Genomic DNA, 14,095 nt, shown 5'->3' with positions numbered 1-14,095 from the left:
ACTCTAGTACAAACAAACTACTGTGACTACAGGAACACCTGATGCTTAAGCTTAGTTATTTATTCTTAACTTATTTGATGGCAACCAGAGCCATGTAGACAGCATATGCATACTCACTATACAGCTGTGATGGTAGCTTAACTTTTTACCTTAATTTTTTTTTTGTTTTCTGTCTTAATGTGCGAATCACGTCGCTTCGTCCAGCATTTTGTTTCTATATTTGTCAATTTGTTCATTTGTCAGTTTATTTGTCTGTATGTGGAGGGCTTTGGATTGCACTCTGTGCATACAAAAATGTGCAATATAAATAAATGTGACTTGACTTAACAAAAAAGTCAGATCATTTGGTATAATTCCACCATGACTTCTGGACTTCTGAAGTATAAAACAAAAAAAAAACGTATTCTTCAAAAGGCTTAAATTGTGTTGTACTGCCTCTGAATATTTTCTCTTCTCTCTCACATCTGTGATGGATGCAGAGAGGCATACCGTCAGTGTGGATGCAATCTGCTGCCTGAGGTTATATGGCTGTTTGTCATGTCTAATATTATTAGACAGGGCTTTCAGCAGATAATGGATGTTGTTTTTATTGGGCTCCTCTGATGATCAGTAACAGCGGTTATGGCAGTGACTGCACTGACATTGCGTTCCTTTCCTGTCCTCTCCTGAGTCATTGTCAGGGAGGTGCAGCATGGCTTTAACGATGTCTCATTGGTTATTTACAGAATTAACTCCCTTTGTTAGTGTGACTGCTGAGAAGCGTATGCATGCATGTTTTATCAGTGTTGGGTCAGATTACTTTGAAATGTAATCTATAACTGAGTACAGACTACACACCAATTTTTGTAATCCGTAACATAATGCATTGGATTACAAAAATAATGTACCGGTAATGTAATCTGAATACTTTTGGATTACTTCAAAATAAAAAAAAAAATAAAAAATTAAATACATTGAATAAAAAAGACACTCAATCAAATCAAAATCATTTTGTTGCTACACTGATATGTACGGAGACGGAGGTATGTACAGAGGAGGTGCACGGAGCATGTCTGACATTGGCAATGCACACCCAAGCCCTTCTATAGCATTATGTAATGTTATTCTCAAAGATAGATAGATAGACAGATAGATAGACAGATAGATAGACAGATAGATAGATAGATAGATAGATAGATAGATAGATAGATAGATAGATAGATAGATAGATAGATAGATAGATAGATAGATACTTTATTGATTCCCAGGGGAAATTCAAGAGGTACAAAGGTAGGTGCATGACCCTTTTTGTCCGTTTCAGATGATTTGATAGAGAAAAAAAGTGTATTGAAAAGGCCCTTGACTCTGTGTGTGTTTGCAAGTGTGTTGGGGTGGCCCAACCAGTTATTTAAGTGCAGTTTCTTTGGTTAAAAAGGTGGTGATGGTGATGAAGAGTGGTTGGAAAAAGAAACAGTCCTGTGTGATGGAGTGAAAGAGCACTCATGCTGATAACCCTGGGGGAGGAGGAGGAGGAGGAGGATGATGATGATGATGATGATGATGATGAAGGAGTGGGAGGTGATAGTGGTGAAATTAGCACTCCTGCTAATGACAGTGCAGAGGGATAGTAATGTTGATGATGGTGCGGTCTCGTGTAGGTGGACACGATGAAGAAGGCGTACCATGCGGCCTGTAAGGAGGAGAAGCTGGCCACCAGCCGAGAGAACAACAGCAAGCTGGAGAGCAACTCCAACCCCGACGCCACCAAGAAGCTTCAGGAGAAGGTGGAGAAGTGCCAGCAGGATGTTCAGAAGGTATGTGTGTTTATGTATCTGTGTTTGTTTATCTGTGGGGGTGTGTGTGTGGGGGTGTGGTTGCACCTGCGTCTGTTTGATTTAGTTACATTGACTTTCAGTTTTTGTTAACCACCTCTCCACCACAGTCCCCTTCTTTTTGTCTCAGATGTGTACATGTGGGATTTGCGGCATGTTTGCATAGTCCTGTCTGCATCTATGAATGATATCTGTGTGTCTGTGTCTGTGTCCGTGTGTGTGTGTGTGTGTGTGTGTGTGTGTGTGTGTGTGTGCTACCCCCAGACTAAGGAGCGTTATGAGAAGTCCCTGGAGGAGCTGGACAAGGTGACGCCTCAGTACATGGAGAACATGGAGCAGGTGTTTGAGCAGTGGCAGCAGTTTGAAGAGAAGCGCATCAGCTTCTTTAAAGAGCTGCTGCTTGATGTCAAGCAGCACCTGGACCTCTCCAGTAACCACAAGTGAGAGGCGCGCACACACACACACACAGACACAGACACACAAAAAGAGAGAAAGACACACAAGCTAGGCAGAACTGAGGTAGACATACGTACATGCACATGTAGGCCTGCAAGTATATTCTCCTAAGAGAAAAGATCCCATCGTTAGACTATGTGTGTATTGGCCATAAACTGATAAATAATAACACAATGGTGTTTAAATGGACAAACACACAAGCACATAAATGAAAAAAAATAAACACACACACACACACACACACACACAGTTAAGCTCTCCTTAGTTTAAATAATACCACAATGGTGTGTAAATCGGCAAACACACAAGCACATAATTACACACACACACACACACACACACACACACACACACACACACACACACTGTTAAGCTCTCTCCTGTACTTTCCAGGTTCCAGACAGTCTACCACACACTGGAGGACACGGTCAAGTCGGCTGATGCCGAGGAAGACCTCAAGTGGTTCCGCAACAACCACGGGCCGGGCATGCACATGAATTGGCCCCAGTTTGAGGTACGCCACCCACTGGCAGTCCAGTCCAGTCCAGTCCTTTAAGGAATAAAAGCCTTTCATTGTTCAAGCTGTTCCAGAACTATACCAGATAGATCTAGAATTAGCATTCGACCGGCATTTAAAATGGTTCCTTAAGTTCATTCATTAAAGAATCAAAATCTTAAAGTAGCGGAGCTCAAATCCCGTATTTCTTGATCCATCTCCTCAAAAAGCTAGTGAGGGCACTTAGACTGGCACGCAGTGGGCAATGAGAACCGGGCTGGAGTGTAGGGCTTGACCAAGCTTGACTCATCTAGTCCTCTGGGACTTCCACTTTCTAGGAGGCGATGAGTTGTGTCATATTTGCAGCATTTATGACTAGAGTTGTTCAACCCCGTGAGAATAGCTGCTTGTTATGCCATGTAAATTATGCATATTTATCTGGAAATGGAGCCAGGGTAAGATGGAGAGAACCTGTCTTTCAGGTTTGTTCATGCATCCACTCACTCACCTGTCACACACACACACACACACACTGTGCCGAGCTGAGCATTCACACACATGGACACTCATGGTGCGCACACACACACACACACATGCGCGCGCATCATGTAAATACATCTGAAGGCAGTGTTGTGTACATATCCATGATCACAGATAAAATTATATAATTAAACACAAATGCAGTCAACCAAGAACACGCTGACCCCCCCACGACCCATCCACCCCCCCCCCCCCCACACACACACACACCCAGTAAACCGAGACTAAAGATACTATCTATACCAGCGCATAGTGTAAGGGAAGTTTAGCATGTTTTACACACGTGGGTTGTCCCATGAGCTGCTGATCCTCTACTGATACTCTGCCCTTGGCCCTATATCAGCATTGGGACCCGATGGAGCATCCAGACTGTCAGGTTCTGTTCCGTGACATTGGGACATGTTTGTAGAGGATTTAAAGCAAGCACTACTGGAAACCAAAGTCAGCATTTCTTATATAGCAAGTGTACAGTATATCAAGCTCATGTGTAGTAATAATAGAAAGACTACATTGCGTTCAGTTAACTTGATCATTAAGAGAGCGTGTGTGTGTGGATGTATGTGGATGTATATGTATGCATATGCATACATACATACATACATACATACGTACATACAAAAACAAACATACAAAAATCACTGGGTGAAATTTTGGTGAAGGAGATTGTCGGAAGAGATCAAAAGAGATGTTTCTATCTTAATGTATTGTCTAATGATGTCTTGCTTGATAAATGTGATTGAATGCTTTGTAGTGATTGGAAGCTTGTAATAATGCCACCACACTGTTGATCAGCAGACGCACACATTCTCCCAGCTGTGCTTTCTTCACTGTCCACACGAGGCAGAGTGCACCGGTGGAACTACAGTTTTGCATTGTGTTCCTGTTCTGTTCTGTTTTTAACAACCCCTCCATACCCCTCAACCCCCCTACCCCCCACCCACTTACCCCCCTGGGGTTTCCTCTGGACCCCCCCACCCCACCCCTCCTTCCTTGAATCCGATTTTGACAGAACATGGAGACTCCCTGCACACGCCTTAGTAAGAGAAAGTCCTTTAGAGTGAGTTCTGCTCCCTCACAGTGGTTGGCGGGTTCACACAGCTCTCTTGCTCTGTCTCTCTGTGCGTGTGCGTGTGCGTGTGTGTGAGTGTGTGCGTGTGCGCGTGTGTGTGTTGTTAGAGAGCTATGCCTCAAGGGAATGCAGTCAAATTAGAGAGACTATTGTCATAGAGAGGCCACAGATGCTTCCTGATATTAGAACTGTTATGAGATCAGTACAAACAGACATCATTGGTTGGGTTAAGTGTGTGTGGTGTGCATGTGTTGCGTTTGTGTGCATTCATTTCCAAGGGACATTCAATCAAGCAACTCAATCCAACTGTCATTTATTTTTGAATGGCTTTTGATTACTTGGATTGATTGAATTCCCCCCCTTACTTTCTCTTTCCTTTTCTGTGTATGGGTCTACCTGTCTTTTTCCCCCTCATCTTCCTCATCCTCCTCCTCCACATCCCTCTGAACTCTGGGCTCTTCCACCCCCCCCTTCAGTCCTGGAAAAGTCTTGGCGCTGACACGGGGTCAGTCCTGACCTTCGGGCCTTCGTTTCTGAAGGTTAGGCCCGGCGGGCTCGCAACCCGGCACCGCACCACTGTTCTCTGATCAGCACTCTCTCTGGCCCTGCGGCATGTCACATGATGCCTGAGGTGTGACCTCCTGACCTTGTGATGTCACAGTAACCCTGCCTGAGTTGTTGTCCTGGCAATTAACCCTATGACCTCTGGTGGTAGTATGATGTGTTCTGAGAGACCAATAGTCGTTTTTTTTTTAAATTATTATTATTTATTTATTTATACATTTAGATGCTTAAGATAATACATAAGCACCTATCAATAACAAATAAATATTTATTTCTGCCTTTTAGTTCCATAGGGTGCGGATCGGTATTTAGATGCCTCATAATGTTGTGCGTACGGGCTGTCTGCATGCATGGCCCTCTTCACTAATGCAGTGTAGGCCGTGCTGGTCAGGGCACTTATTGCTTCAAGGTGCTGGTGGTGGTTGTGCTGGTGGTGGTGGGGAGCTGAATGGTGGGTATGGGATGCTGGACGCTCCAGTTGGGCTGCACATATTAAATCACTGTGCAGAATCGCTCGGATTTGTGTGTGTGTGGAAGCACGTTTGAAAGCTGTCTGAAATCTCACTTCTTGTGCACTGGCTCTTTGTGGGTGTTTACTTATAACCAAACTTAGAGCAGGTGATTTTTTTTCTTTTTTTTTGGTGTGTGTATGTTTGTAAAGGCACAGTGTGTGTGTGTGTGATGTGCATGAAGTGTGATTGACTATAGTAGACCCACATCAGCTTAGCCAGCCAGCAGATTCATTTTGGCTCAAAGTACCCACACTCACACTGAACATGAAACCTTGCATCGCCTGTTTTAATTTTAGTCCCCAAGAGGAACTACCTGCACATGCTGGTGTTGGTTTTGACCACGGCAAACTTTCTGTGCCTTTTTCTGTACTTGTGCGTGTGCGTGTGTGTGTGTGTGTGTGTGTGTGTGTGTGTGTGTTCTAGGAGGAGAGACTAATGCTTCTGGTGTGTGTGTATGTGTGTGTGTTGTAGGAGTGGTCCATAGACATGAACCGCACGCTGAGTCGCAGAGACAAGAAAAAGCCGGGTGAGGGTGTGATGCTCACGGGTATCAGCCAAACAGGAGATCAGCCAGCCAAGAGCAGCAGCAGGTAAACCTCACACCTGAGAACAATCGTGCACACCTGAACATACCTGAGCATATAGCAGTATGCACCTGACCTGAGCCACTATCTGCACAGCCAAATGCACATACACAATTACCTACAATATCACTTCTGTTTTCTAAATACATTTTTACCGTGTTGTAGTTAGATAGATACTTTATTGATCCCCAGGGGAAATTCAAGGTCTCAGCAGCATACAGACAACACAAACACATTCTTTGACAGCAGAAAGAGTAATTAAAGTATATAATATAAAAAACACAACTAAGCAATAAGGACAGTAGAAGATAAAGAATATGCTAAATATACTAAAATACAAATTGTACTAACTAACACTTAATCTAAATCAATTCTAAAAAATAGTATCCACATAGTGGTGATTTAATCAATCAGAGGCGCTTGCAATGACTGAGGCAGGGACTGAGCCTGTGATTCTCTGTGCATAGTAAGGTAAGGTAAGGTGCTCTGTGTGAATGAGTGTCATGGTGATAGTGCAATGGTGATGGTGGTCATGGTGATAGTGCAAATGAGTAAGTCCAACAGTGCAACAATGCAGAAATAAAGTAAGGTAGAGTCTATATATCTATATATTTAACTATTTTAAGGTATAAGTGTGGCCACAGTTCGGCTCTAGCATGGAGGGAGGGGTTATGCATATGTGCTAATATAGCACGCAAACAATGAGGCAGAAAGACAATGGTAAAAGTGGCTAGTGGACAGACATGGAGGGGGTGAAGAGGCAGACAGACTATGCAGAGAAGTCTATCTCTCCTCTTCCCTTAAGTGAAGCATTGAACAGTTCATCATAGCAATAAGGTGGAGAATCTGCATGTAGATGATGGACTGAGCAACAGGTAGTTGTGTAGAAAACACATTCTATTCTGCAATAGAAGAATTGACTACATGAAAAGACTAAAAAAATGGAAGAATGTGACCTGCTCTGGGTCACTCCTCATTCTCACGCACGCACGCACGCACGCACGCACACACATGCTCACTCACTCACTTTCCTGGCCCTGTGACCAGACAGCCCAAAGTTTCCACTCTACTACACCGAAGTCTCAGCTGACCATCAACATGAATCCACAACAGCCCACACACACACACACACACGCCACAAAGCAGGCCTCGCTCTGGAGCCACTGTAAACATCTTCAAGAGGCATGTTGCTAAGACAAACACACATATGTACACACACACACAGAAGCATGCAGTGGACACATGAAGGCACACAATGCATTCTAAACAGGGAAACAGTCCTAGATTCATGATTCATCCCTCTTTATTTATAGTTTGTTAGATGGTGTGTTCCTTTGGCATCATCATGGTCACTAATTTCTCCTAAAATAGTAAGTGACACTATGCAGAGGCGTCAGAGTTGGGCAGGGAAAACTGACTAACCGTGGTAACTATCAGAAGACGGCCGTCTGAGTCCGAAAAACCCGCTGGACCGCTCCCAGTGTTCTTCACCCCGCCCTCAGTACTCCAAACTATGGAGGTCTGCTCCAGGCGCTCAGGGTGAGACAGCTCTCGAAAACTCACTCTCCTGGAACGTTCGAGCATCTCCTGGAATCCTGGAACGTTCGGAGCATCGTCTAAACTGTGTTCCGAATCTCACCCTCAGAATCTAAACAGAGAGAAAGAATGTTTAGTCACACAGTTCTTCTGTAAGCAAGCGCAGAGACTTATTTAAGGCTAGCCTGCTACCTGGAGGGGGGGGGGGGGGGGGGGGCGGACTTCACAGTAAAAAAGTGTGAAAATAGCACCTCCTTGCTGTCCTTGAAAAGGGTGGGGATCTGCTAAAACCTTTTTTGGACCCAGAGAATCCCCAGTGTAATCCCCATTTGAGACCACCTTTTTTTGTTAGTGTTCAGCTATTTGCAGAAGAGTACAGCCAGTCCTGTATCCATCATGGGTTCCAGGAAAGCCCAGATATATGATCTGTTCCAGATATATGGTGTATCAGGGTCAAAGATGAATCCCAGTCTTTGTCTTAATAGCTGCTTTCATGTTGGGTTATGCTCCAGGTGACTGTTTCAGCGTTGCATAATGCACACAGTTACAGCCGCGTGTGCGTGCGTGCGTGCGTGCGTGCGTGCGTGCGTGCGTGCGTGCGTGTCGTCCGTGCGGATGAGCACATGCAGTCCCAGGAGTACACTGGAGGAATGTCAGCCATCTCCCAACCCACCTGACCTCTGACCCCTGAGTGTTCTAAACATTCTCCCTCGCACAACACACATGTAAGGGACATGGAGGAGCATGGGTGATGGATGAATATTTTTATTTCATTTTTTATTTATCTGTTTTGTGAGCGGGGTGGGGTGGGGCAGGGCATGGGTTCGGCAGATAGGATGTGAGATTAGGACGTAGGAGTGTCAGAACAACAGCAACATAATGACATTTACAGTCACTATCGTACACAGCACTGAACGAAAACCTCTGTGCTTCTATTCAAAATTCATCTTTTTCCTTCATTTCCTTCATTATTATTTGCCTGATGCTCTGACAGGGTTTGTTTAATTTGCATTAAATCCTCATTGTTTTGTTTTTGCAGGTTGTCTTGTTATATTGTTTGTTGTGTAAATGTTCTGACTGTGAATTTGTTAGCTATAGGAGCACCCCGTAGTAATGTAAATACTGGCCTGCATGTGTTCATTGATGCTCTCCACAGTCATCTCTCATTGGTCGAAGATGTCACTCTAACCCTCATTGGCTGATTTGAAAGCGAGTCATAATAGCTTTCCACAGTGGCCATTCCGTTCCGACATTGGTCAAAGTGGTGTGTTCTGTTGCTGACAAGTGCCATGTGATTGTTCCACGTTTTTGTGTGTCACAATGGCTACCATGTCCAGTAATCCCTCACTGTTATATGGTATTCCACGTCTTACCTGTGAGTCTGAAAAGTGTAACAATAGGTGTATGTGTGTGTCACCATCCTGTCTCTTTCCATGTTGTTAGCCTCGCTGTGCCTCGTAGCACAGAGCCTGTGGGCGCGAATCCATTTGAGGATGACGAGGATGAGGAAGAATCGCCCCAGGAACAGCCCAACAGCAGCCCGACAGTCACTGTCAAAAAAGACCAAGTTGCCACCAAAACGTTGGTGAACAGACAACTGTCGTGCAGTCGCTGCACTTCTTCGCCACTTGTGTCCTTCCTTGCATAGCTCTTTTTCTTTCCCCTCCATTTTTTCCTGTGTGTTTTGTGTTTCTTCTGTGGCTCTTTTTTTTCCCCTCCTCACTTGGTTGGTCTTTCTTCGTGGTCCCTGTTAAGTTTTATTTTCATCCCCTTTTTTCATCAGGTTGCTGTATGTTTCTCTGCATGGGCGTTCAGCAAACGAGTACACACTCACATCCCCTCCATCTTGTTCATCTATCTGCCTCCTGTGTACACACCCACACATGCACGCACGCACGCACACACACGCGCGCGCACACACACACACACACACACACACACACACACACACCTTTGTGTGTGTGTTATCCTTCAACCACCTAACTGTTTCATCTTGCAGAGTGGTCTGTGTGTGTCCAGCCTTGCTTCTGTTCAGTCTGACCTGCTAGGCATAGGGTGTTTTCCTTAGACACACACACACACACACACACACACACACACACACACACACACACACACACACACACACACACACACACACACACACAGATGTTCCAACAAGCACACTACAGTATACATTAGCCATCTGTCATCTCTGACAGTAGATAGGACTGTTCTAAATACAGAGTCGAATGTGAGTCCATGCCTAATTTCCATCTCAGATTTTTGACTCCAGTGGAAATCCCAAATATTTACCAAGGGGAAGAGAGAGAGAGAGAGAGCCAGAGTGTTAGAAGGGGGAGGGGTTGTTGGATAGGTGCAGCCTAGTACATAGACTGTGTTAGAGAGACACAGACCCCAAAGTGTGATGAAGCTCATCTGTATTGGAGGTGGGTGTCCTCAGCCTGGCGGGTCCAACTGCAACAAGGCATTTACTGTGTTAAGTGTCGTATGTGTGTGTGTGTGTGTGTGTGTGTGTGTATACTGTGTGTGTGTTGTCTCCATGGGGACTGGTTTGGAGCTGCTGCCCTCTGCTGGTGGTGGTGAACCTGTCTCTCGGAACTCCAGGTGCTCATGGGATATGGCGTGGGCTGTGTGTGTATGTGTGTCTATGTGTGTGTCATTATTTACATCATGATGTATGTCTGTGGTCCTGTTCAGCTTTGTTTGTGGTAATAACACGACTCCTAAATCCCCTCGCAAACAGCATCATTATAGCTGGCGTGACATTGGCGCAAAGGCTGAGGGGAATTCACTGTGCGAGGGGGGATTTAGAGCAGTCTCTCTGTGCTGTGTGTTTGTGTGTTGTGTGTGTGTGTTGTGTTTTATCCTGAAGGTGTTTTTTGTTTTGTCCGTCACGCTCCTGTCTAACTCCTTTTTTATTTCCTGGTTCCTGCTACTCTTGCCTGGCATGCTGGATGTCCAATAACTGACCGCTGATCTGCTGTGTCAGAACCCACTTTAAAAAAAAAAAAAGAGGGATTGTGGTGTAAGGTGACGGGGATGTTTTGTGAGCTTGACCGTGTATTGGTTCTGTGACCGTGACAGTGCCAGCAGCGTGGATAAAACCCAGGACTGGTCGGACGAGGAGACAGGGAATCCCTTTGCTGGTGATGCCGCTGACGCCAACGGTAACGGCAACCCATTCGAGGATGAGCCTGTCTCTCCAGCCGTCTCGGTGCCGGTGAAGGCACTCTATGACTACGAGGGCCAGGAGCAGGATGAGCTGAGCTTCAAAGCAGGTACTGTCCACATCCTGCCAGCACTTTATTCAAGTCCAGTTCTTGATCTTAAGTGTAGCCTTGGGACGTTCTAGTGCAGTGAATTATAGTCTATATATATATATATATATATCTATTGCATTTATTTAAAGCTTCTTGCTGTTTACAAATAAATGTTTTCATGATATGACCATAACACTCCCTTTCCTTTGTTTCATTCTTTTTCTTTCTTTCGTTTTCTTTTCTCTCTCTTTCTCTCTATCTCCCTCTCTTTCTTCCTCTCTTTCTCCCTCTCTCAGGGGATGAATTCATTAAGATTGGCGAGGAAGATGACCAGGGCTGGTGCAAAGGGCGACTGAAGGACGGCACTATGGGTCTCTACCCAGCCAACTATGTGGAGGACATCCAGTAGTGAGGCAGACACAAAGGATGAAGGAGAGGAGAGAGAGAGGGAGAGAGAGAGAGAATTGTATGTGTAAAATGGAAAGAGTAGGAGTCAAATACAAATCTGAGGACTGCTCACTAGTGCCCCCACCTGGTGGGATGTGGACTGAATATGCTGCATTGGAAAGCAAGGAGACGCCAAATTATACAAAGTCATCTCTGGTGTGGTTGCCGAGTCTCTTATCATACATCACCAGGTATCCTAACTTGCAAACAACTCACAAACTCCGTCAACAAATATCAACAAAACAAATCACTGAAACTTCGACTAAAGCCATTTGGGGAAAAATTGCTGAAAATTACTCACTGAATCCACCTGTAGTCACTGTTGAGCAATATATTATACATGCATCATCATAAGCCCTCTACAAGTTTGCTGTCTCACTCGCTGTGTCATAGAAGATGCTGGACAAAAATTGAGCCAATAGATGTCGCCATGCATGCCTTTGACAAATTCAAGCCTTGTACATTTCAGATTTTATTATATTATTTTCAGAGTCTGTATTTTTATCATTCATGTCTCCACTGACTTCCTTCATGCTGAAAATTCAGTATTTTGGTTTTGTTGCATATCCAATTTGTCTTACACAACTAGGCCTTTACAGTATATCTTGAAGTTGGGAGAAAAGTCATCGAGGAAAAGCTTAACTCTTAAGTTTAAAAGTTAAACTTCCATATTCCTTACTGTACCTCAAAACAATACACACCACTTTGTGGGAGGATCATTTGTCCTGTTTTATGTTAAATAGCATCCGCCAAAACTCAGAATCTAAGGAAAATACATTTGGATATGGATGATATTGTACATTCTTATTTAGTGGAAGTAAATAGTCAACCCAGTGGTTAGAGCACATTTTTTATTTCTATATATCACTTGTCATTGACTTTGTTCAATTTTAACAGACCGCAGTTTTCAGAAAGTTGTAAATGGGAAACTACTCAAACAAAATCACATTTTTAGCCTGGGGACATGGCCCTGATTTAAACGATCAATTGATTGTACTTTCTCACCTATTGATTGTATTCTTTTGTCTGATGGTAGGCCAGCAGGGAAGGGTTTGAGTCCTATCCTGCTAGTCTGGTTAACTTAATAGAACTGTTTTCAGAGGGCATATATATATATATATATATATATATATATATATATATATATACACACATTAGTCACAGTTGCGGTTTATAGTTTTCTGGGTTGATTTGAGCTATATATTGCTGTCTGAATGTTCATTAGGTTTGGTTGAAAAGACAGGCATGGGTATAAAAACATTTTTTTTTTTATTCACTTGAAGCATCAACTTTATCCAAGCCTGCACTGGACTTTGCCTACAATTCTATGGGAGGATGCTCGCACTTGTGCCTCATACAGTTAGTGTTAGCAATATGCCACACACGTGTCAAAGATGATTAGCCTTTGGCTACCAGTTGATCCTCAACAGAAGTCATGTTGTGTTGTATTCTCCCTGCATGTAAATAGCAAAAGACCTTTATGAACAAAAAAATTGCATTGAAAAATAGAAACAAGACTTTTAGTTTGAAATGGAAGACTGTTAATTTATCAGCTGCCTTTAAGAGCTGTCTCTGATGGATGAATGCTGTGATTTATTTTCCCTTGTTTGTCCTTAAATCTGTCTGTATAGTAATTGAATATTTTATTGCTGCGGTCAAATGAATTTGTTGTTTTGTAACATTTTTGTATATATGATTTTGCTTGTTTTGTTCCTCATTTTGTTTTTGCCTGATAACTTATGAAGGTGAAACAAAATGACAAAAAAATCTATATTGTTAGTCTGGGAGAAATACATGATACTTGGACTGCCTGACTGGTGTGATTTGGCCTCCATAAAATACCGCCTTAATTGATATACAGAAGTTATTAAATAAAACTTAATTTACCACACACTTCAGTTTATGAAGTTTTTTTTTTTTACCTTTTATATTGTGGGCTTCAAAGCATTTTTGCTTTTTGCTCAAGACTTGCTACACAGCTTTGGATAAATAGGGCTGAAATTGTTTTAGGCTTTTATGAACTCCCAGAAATATGGATCAAAACATAACAAGTAATAACAGTGTTGCCCCGTTATTTTTGTTGAAAGTTACTAAAACAGACAGATTGGACTGTTGTGCTCCACAACTACAAAAATGTTTTCGTATGGAATCTTAAATGATGTTGACACTTTCACATGTATGTATTGTTAAATTCACCACACAAGCCTTGACTGCAGTAGGCTACAAGTGCATTAATGGAAATGCACCACAAAAGTAGTAGCCTAATAGTCCAAGGCAATGTTATATTGAAAGTAAAATGAATTGATTGCTATATCCGGGGAAGTGAGAATAGAAATGTGCTATGCATTGGAGGACTCATGGTCCTCTCCACAATGCGTGCATTTTGTAAACATGTTCCACAATGTGGCTGTGGCGAAAAATAAAACAAATCAAGAAAGTCAGTGGTTGCCTATCTATATTTGCTTTCAAGTAGGGTGGAGTTGCCTGGTGTAAGTCTTAACATGACGTCATTAGGAGGTGGGATGTGTGCCTCAGAGCCTAACTGTTTTTTTATTGCAATCCTGATTTGGCTATCTGTCAAAATACATAAAATATTATTTTATCAGATGAGAAAAAATATTTAAGTAAAAAAAATCAGTATCGATCAGATAATCTATCAGTCCGATGCCAGTTAATGCTTATTTCATGTAGGGTCTAGCTTATATATATATATAGCTTATTTCAAATAGGGGATTTTTTGTCGAGCGCAAGGAACGTTTTAGCCCACACGCACGGCTAGGCTTTGTCCTCAAAATTGCCTTGCATTAAATGTGAGAC

General features: G+C 43.1%; 1 protein-coding gene across 7 annotated transcripts in view; it reads left to right on the top strand.

The window, feature by feature from the left end:
- pacsin2 (protein kinase C and casein kinase substrate in neurons 2) overlaps window positions 1-13,719 on the top strand; it is a 28,748-nt gene extending 15,029 nt beyond the window's left edge. For 3 of the 7 annotated variants that reach the window (XM_042078686.1, XM_042078687.1, XM_042078688.1), the window contains exons 5-12: window positions 1,638-1,793; window positions 2,076-2,251; window positions 2,661-2,781; window positions 4,849-4,911; window positions 5,920-6,038; window positions 9,012-9,149; window positions 10,656-10,849; window positions 11,128-13,719. In XM_042078686.1, the coding sequence (XP_041934620.1) occupies window positions 1,638-1,793; window positions 2,076-2,251; window positions 2,661-2,781; window positions 4,849-4,911; window positions 5,920-6,038; window positions 9,012-9,149; window positions 10,656-10,849; window positions 11,128-11,240 (1,080 nt within the window). In that variant the 3' untranslated portion in view covers window positions 11,241-13,719. Of the gene's footprint in view, window positions 1-1,637; window positions 1,794-2,075; window positions 2,252-2,660; window positions 2,782-4,312; window positions 4,361-4,848; window positions 4,912-5,919; window positions 6,039-9,011; window positions 9,150-10,655; window positions 10,850-11,127 lie in introns of all 7 variants that reach the window. The other 4 variants (XM_042078689.1, XM_042078690.1, XM_042078691.1 and 1 more) reach the window with 4 other exon arrangements.
- Window positions 13,720-14,095: the final 376 nt, after the last annotated feature.

The sequence above is a fragment of the Alosa sapidissima genome, chromosome 22 (genome assembly GCF_018492685.1).
Source record: "Alosa sapidissima isolate fAloSap1 chromosome 22, fAloSap1.pri, whole genome shotgun sequence".
NCBI lineage: Eukaryota > Metazoa > Chordata > Actinopteri > Clupeiformes > Clupeidae > Alosa > Alosa sapidissima.
Note: the sequence above shows the minus strand (reverse complement) of the source record. Positions and strands in the feature narration are given on the sequence as shown.